Raw genomic sequence first — 7,303 nt, 5'->3', positions numbered from 1 at the left:
AGGTTGGCTGTAATGGTGGTCAACATGTTGCTTCTCTTTAAAAAATCAATGGTCAAATGTAATGGTCGGCTCCCGGTAATCCCAGGCTAAAACATTTGGCCGAAGTAGATAGCAGAAAATAGGTGGGAAACATCAGAATGACCATATATCCTGCCGTAGGCATAGGAATAGTGGTGCAGGGGGTGTGGCTGCAGCAGGACCCAATTTGGCTGCCTGCCATTCTCTCTGACATCACCTTAGGCCAGTGAACTGCTACGAGCACATTTGTTGTCATTGTCTCAGTGGACAGGACAAGATCGTCCCCAGTCTTTTATAAGACAGACATCATTTTGTCCACCAATGGGTCTGTACAGGATTAAGCATGGCAGCTTATATTTTAGATGCTGGCCCAGACAAGGGCTTTTGTTTTCTATAACTTCTAATCCAAACAGATTTAAAAAAAAAAAGTTAGTGTACAGAAATAATAGTTATCAAATTAGTCAAGAAACAAACATAAGACACCATGATTATTAATAATAATAAAAAAATATATATCAAGCAATCTTTTGTGTAATTTTGGTCAAAAATATCTTGCGTAAATAACAAACTCATTTACAGCTTAGAAAGAAAGAAGGAACCTCTAATTAATATGTAGAACTAAAATCTTTTATTTGGCAGTGGAAGAAACGCAGTTATAAAGTGGAGGATACAGTGTGAATGTGTATGCGGATAGGATTAAACGTAATATAAAAGTAGTAAACATACATTAAAGCTTACAAATTTTCTTTACATCTGTCAGAAAATAACAAAACAAATAAAAAAGAAAAAGCAGATTGAAGGTCACATAATAGGTACAGCAACGTTTAATTTGAATTCAGGTGAATGCTGCTTGTAGCAGATTTAAATTATCTTGTATCATTGAGGCAATAATGGCAGTTATATATACAGTAAATTAATCAAAATTGTTTAAAGAATTATTACACCAAGTTCAAAGAAAAAGAAAATGTTGCAGTATTTAAATTTACAAACAGCAAATATTGAACTTTCTAATGATCTCTTAGTTTCATATTATATTCAAATTTTGATAACAAGTCATTAGAACAAAAACATCAACGATTATAGAAAATGGCAGGCCATAAACCTAAGGTAAATTAGTATCTGAATCCTCTAATTATTATTTTGCTTACTACAAAGTGCATTGAATTTTAAATTCAGCATTATGTGGTAAAGCAAAAAAAAAAAACAGAAAAAAAAGCAAAAAACAAAGACACAAAGCTAGAGGATCCAGTGGAATATTTGCTTTAAGTTACGTACAAAAAAATATTTTTTCTGAATCTTTTCTATGAAAGATACCGTAATATTGCATATTATTTTAATATATTAATAGATACTTTAATTTAATTCACAACACTTAAACATACATTATAACTAATAACTTGGTTTATGCAGCTGATGTAATATGAAATTTTTGGCTTTTTGGCACAAACTCTAGATTTCAGGTAGCGATTCTGAGAAAACTGGATGTCCAATTCTAGGTCTTCCATTAATTGCAATAGTGTTTGAGCGTATAGTAATCTGGAACATAAGAAAAAATAATAAGATACCCGTACTATACACTTGTAAAACTATATCTTATCTGCAAAAAAATGATAAGGTAGCAGTGAATATGGAATATTTAAAAAAAAATGTTTCTAGAAATAAAAAAATTGCTCCATTTTTTTTATAGCAACATTATTAGCACAAAGGGCTTTGGCGTAGTCTCCTAGTGGCAACCTCAACAGCCTAAGGCAACATTAATTTTGTAATTCTATGTAACTCCTAAGTCTGCACTTTCAAGACCATACACAAATTTATATGGAATGATACATTTTAGACCCTGTTTGTGCTCAATATACTATGCCTCTAGCAATCTTACAGAAATAGACAGCAAGGTTAAATATGAATCTAGACATAACATAATAAACCTTGGTTAGAATATACTTCTATATTGAATTTACATTACAAAACCTATAACTGCCATGAAACAGAGAAAGAATTTTGAATAAAATTAGCCAAGAATACTTGTAAATGAAAAATGTGGAACATTAAGCAAAAGGAGGTTAAATAAAAGGTGCAGTAACTGTAGCAACCAATAAGAAACTTACTCTATAATGCTCTTAAAAGTTCAAGAGGAAAAAAAAACAAATATGATTGATTGCTATGACAAATAGATTTTTTTTACATAGTAACCTATATTTCAGATGATATTATGAGCCATACTGACACAAATGTCATCTCTATCTTTCTATATGCTGTTTGCACCCCATACGTAGGAATGGCGAGAGAGAGAGAGAGAGAGAGAGAGAGAGAGAGAGAGAGAGAGAGAGAGAGAGAGAGAGAGAGAGAGAGAGAGAGAGAGAGAGAGAGAGAGAGAGAGAGAGAGAGAGAGAGAGAGGAAAAATAAGCCCTGAGGAAAATAAGTAAAATCTTATTGAAACGTTGGCATACATTGGGCTGCCTCTGTGTGTTTTTTCATTGGTCCTGAGTGCCGCTGCAAGTACGTGGTTGTGTGGGTGGCTACAGCGAGCTGTCCCTTTTGGCAGATGGCAACAGGCAAGATATAATTTTATTATAGCGAGTGCCAGAACTAGGAACTGTGTAGATAGATAGATAGATAGATGTACACACCATCATAACTACACTGAATTTAAAATATTCTATACATATTTTTTTTTTTTTTTTTTTCAAAGCCAACAAATTTCAATTATCTGGTCAATAATTAATATTTTAACAGGAACGTTGTGTTATCAGAGTTAGCAGGGTTATATAGTTACAGAAGAAACTCATGCCCGAAGACCGAAAGCCAGAAGTACAGTGCATAACTCTACAAACCATACACCTGCTCAGTATGTTGCATTAGTAAACAAGCATTTAAAAAATGGTTCAGAAATGTGAAAAGTCAAATTCCATCAAGCATAGGTAATGTAAAGTTCATATTTAATTAAAAAGCACTGAGGATTATGTGTGACATTTAAATACTTCTCCGCTCACAAGACCCACAGAACACTGGGCTTGACATTAGTGGAAGGCAACGCCAGACCAAAGTGAACTATTTTTAATCTAAGGTATAAAAAACAGTGGGGGCTATTTATCAAATCTGAGACAGGTTTATGCTGCCTAATTGGTCACATGTTCCTGTGACTTCATGGGAGATTACAGCTAACTGCAGCATTAACCCGCTACACACAAGGTGCAGGGAACTGGCGTATACGTAATATATCCCAACTGAGATTGTATTCTAAACAGAAATGTCGGGATGTTGTTGATTGTTGAATTTACTTTTTCTACTAGTATCAGTATATGCTTCACTCAACTTATATATGATCTTCCTTTATACATAAAATAATTACAGAGCATACTAGAAGAGCACCTACAGTATTTTGATTGTATTTTAAATGGAGTAGCAGAACAAATAAAATGTAAAACAGTTTTCATAATATGCAACAACCTTTGCCATGTGCTTTCCCAAATACATATGTAAAGCAGTACAGGAGACACTATGATGGGCATTTGGTTACCCCTAAGACAAAATACATATTTTTTCCACATTGGCACTCACGGAACTTAATGTAAAGATGACACAGACAGCTTAATAACTTCAATCTAAGAGGGAGATGACAAGACTAAAGTCTGAAATGTAAAACCGGAGAAATTTAGAAGTCTGGGGTTATTCAATTAAGTTGGCATCGTCGGGAGAAAAAAAATGGGTGAAAATGCCTGCATTTGAATACTCTGCATAGAAAATAAAAGTGAACAGATGAAACAGACATCAGTTGAGTCTAAGACGTGTGAGTGCTAACATTGAAGGTGTATACATGTGGTTTTGCTTTTTCAAATAATTGTCCTTTTAAAACACTTGTCAAACTCATTAGAAACTTGCGATACATTTACCACCTAGTCTTACAGTAGGTCACACTTATTTTACCCAATCATTGACACTGCAATAACAGTTATAGGAGATCAGACTTCCTTACTTTGGACACTACATTTAATAGCTTACAATAAATCATACTTTGATCGTTGTTTAGCAGTCAATCCCAGTAGATTGATTTCGGTTCTACATATAAATTCTAAATGTGTCCAAGTCGACAGTGTCTAGGACACACTCACCCTTTTCAGGTTGGCAGCCGCCTCTCCCGAGCGAATGGCAGCCATGATACTCTCCCGGAGCTGTTCTGGGTCAGAGCTTTGAAAAGATACTGTGGTCTTTTTTTCAGGAACAGGAGGTGGACTATGCACTCTGTATTTTAGTTCAGGGGTTAGTGTCTACAAAACAAAATTTCTTTCTGTAACAACATTCAGGGGGTTAAGCAGATTAATAGCACATTATATTTAAAGCCACACATTTGTATTACTCTAATGATTGGTAGAACTACCTTCTCTCCAACCTTTGCAGTTTATAAAGTTTACTGTGCAGCCAGCCTTACCTACAGTATATAGCCTATTTGGAGCTTATTAGGAGGGGAAATACCAGGTGAAAATGCAGGGTTTTTAAATGACTGTGAATATGGGGCTTTTAGAAACAATGGGTGAGATTTAATAGGATGAGAGCTTCAGAAAGTGAGAGATTTGATGAGAAATCTCCAGTTTTTTTTAAAGCGGCAATCATTTACACGGCGACACCAGTTTGATTTTGCAGTGTAAATGATTGCCGCTTTAAAAAAACTGGAGATTTCTTACCAAATCTCACACTTTCTGAATCTCTCATCCTATTAAATCTCACCCAATATGTCCAGTTGTTGATGCTGGTGAGGGTAAGCAGGCGCAATGCTGCAGCAATGCCCTTGTTAATGAGGACCTCCCTTGTCTGTAAATGTATAGGTGGAGGGGGTCATTACCGATGTGCGGGAGTGTGCATTGTTAACAATATTGAGTTTACACACTACACAAGTAAAAGGGGGCTAGTGTGCACGGGGCATAAGGTGCTGTAAGACTGTTCTTGCTATGATACATAGAATATCATGCTAAATTACTGTATACAATGGAATGTAATCTAATCAGGGTGCAGCTATAGTGGGTGTAGGGCACGCACCTCTGAGTGCTTACTCAACTGCACCCAGATCAAATTGGTCTACCAGGTTTCACGAAATGCCTGATAAGCACTGTGTGGCATAAAGTGAACTGAGGGAATTATGTGGCATGTGTAAAGGCAACAATACAATGTGGCATATTGTTAACTTGGGACATAATATGTACTGTAGGGCACTGTGTGGTATAATGTGAATTACTGGACATTTATGGGGCTTAACTTTAATTAGGACACTACTACGGCACATAAAAGAAATTGCCGCAGAGAGGCATTTCTATAGAACAGGCCTCTCCAAAATATTTCTATAAGGCCCATAAAACACCTGGCTAGACTCATATTATTGAAGCTAGGACAATAGAACAACACCTAGTAGCCTTAACTTTATAAGGCTGTTTGTGTTATATTTGATACATAAGTTTCAGTGACTTAGGGTGTTTGTCTCATGCGTTACAAGGTTAATAATAATGCCAAGAAGAGTCAATACTCTATTCTTTGCAACAAATCACCACCAGCTGGTGTGTAATCTGTTCCATGGACAGTGCAGGAGGTGAGTTTGACTGCGTGTGGTAAAACTGCCAAACCCTAATGCAGGTATCCTAAGTTGAGCTTTGGGAGGACATAAACCTCCCATGAAGCAGAAGTGAACACTATCTTTGGGAAAGGATGAGGAACAGTTCTTTTTACAACAATATCCAATTGGAAAACCTACAGTATGTTGGGACAGTTGGAGAGATAAAAATTTTTAAATTGAGTGTTACATTTTATTAATGAGCACATACAACATAGATAGTCTTAGTAAATAACATACATTATACCATTACTATATATTGCAGGGTCAGGCAACAGACTTTGGTCCACAACTAGAAGATTAATTTGTCATTATGTAGAAACAGTAGTAAGTAGTAAAACACAGAGTGCGGTGTGTGAATTAGGAAGTACTTGCCGCAGTTTATCCAATCAAATTACAGACAACTATTCTGCACAGTGGGGTTTATATATGAACTTCCCACGCTCATAGCATTAGAACTGAGTGCTCTACTAGTTACTAGACAATGAGTTTGCCCAGGGTAAAGGAAAATAACTATTAAGAGTAGATTGGCTGGAGCACCATTTAGGATTAGTAATAGGAATATTACTTTTTGTAAAATCTTCCCCTTAACCCTCTGCAGTCCAAATAGTTTTTTTCAATGCAAACAGTCTGGTTTAAACGTTTACTTTTATAAAAAAATTGTCTACATTGAATGGTGAATGATGTTAAATGTTCTTATTTTAAAGTCGCTCACCATTGGATCTGCTACTAGCGATAGGGCTGTTGAGCCTGACTAGATGTTGGACCTGAACGGGTTAATTATATTTAGAGCTCCATTTGCTACCAGTCTTCATAATCCAGTCTGTCAGGATCTTCACATGACTTAAAACATAATAGTAATGTGAACAGTCTGATTCTCTGACTGCTGACAAGTAGTCTACCTTCACCCATTTACATGCACATAAATGGGTCAAGAGCAAAAATATTATCAAATGAGTTGTATGAACTTCATTGGTGCTGTATGAATGGGTCTCTGTGCCCTGGGCAAACATCTTCTAATGCCATGACATTATACAAGAACTCTAGAGGGAATTCTGAAAACAGGAAGATTGAGCTGGGCATATCCTATATAGTAGGATGTCTCTTCAGGCACACCACAAGGTGGAAATAGTGGCAGACTGCCTCTCAAAGGTGCGGTCTTAGCATGTCCTTGACCGATTAATATTCAGCACGCTATGGATCCTACACACAGAGCGATGTTGGGGCATTTTCTAAGCAATCTAGGGAGATCGCTTAGAAAATGCCCCTGAATTGCTACACGTGTAGGCCCCGCAAGACATGAATAATCGAATTTAAAAAACCAAGTGGTGATACTGAACTAAAAATGAAAAACTGAAGAGATGCAACAGAATCGAAGTTCAGACAATGAATAAAAAAATATATGCTATTATTAATGTCTGGTTTATGCTCAGTGCCAATTTCAAAAGTATAAAGGCTTTGCTGTATGAAATAATCATAGATCACCCTCACAACAGTATGCGATGCACATCTGCAGTGCACCTCATGTTTTCATCAAAAAAATCTAGAAAAATTATATTAAAGACAACTCGTGAGTCTGTATACTCTATTGAAAATATTGTGAGAATTTTTTTTGGTCTGGTAGTAACTGTAATACTGTCTTGCAGGGAGAGAACATAGCATCAACAAGCCCCACTGCAAAATGGCGA

The 7,303-nt window shown here is 36.1% G+C and overlaps 1 protein-coding gene across 7 annotated transcripts in view; it reads right to left on the bottom strand.

The window, feature by feature from the left end:
• Positions 1-623: 623 nt before the first annotated feature.
• COBLL1 (cordon-bleu WH2 repeat protein like 1) overlaps positions 624-7,303 on the bottom strand; it is a 132,383-nt gene continuing 125,703 nt past the window's right edge. For all 7 annotated transcript variants that reach the window (XM_083153921.1, XM_083153923.1, XM_083153922.1 and 4 more), the window contains 2 exons: positions 4,129-4,284; positions 624-1,554 (listed from right to left, as the gene is read on the bottom strand). In XM_083153921.1, the coding sequence (XP_083010047.1) occupies positions 1,468-1,554; positions 4,129-4,284 (243 nt within the window). In that variant the 3' untranslated portion in view covers positions 624-1,467. The remainder of the gene's footprint in view (positions 1,555-4,128; positions 4,285-7,303) is intronic.

Source organism: Crinia signifera, chromosome 7 (genome assembly GCF_055691185.1).
Source record: "Crinia signifera chromosome 7, ASM5569118v1, whole genome shotgun sequence".
Lineage (NCBI taxonomy): Eukaryota > Metazoa > Chordata > Amphibia > Anura > Myobatrachidae > Crinia > Crinia signifera.
Note: the sequence above shows the minus strand (reverse complement) of the source record. Positions and strands in the feature narration are given on the sequence as shown.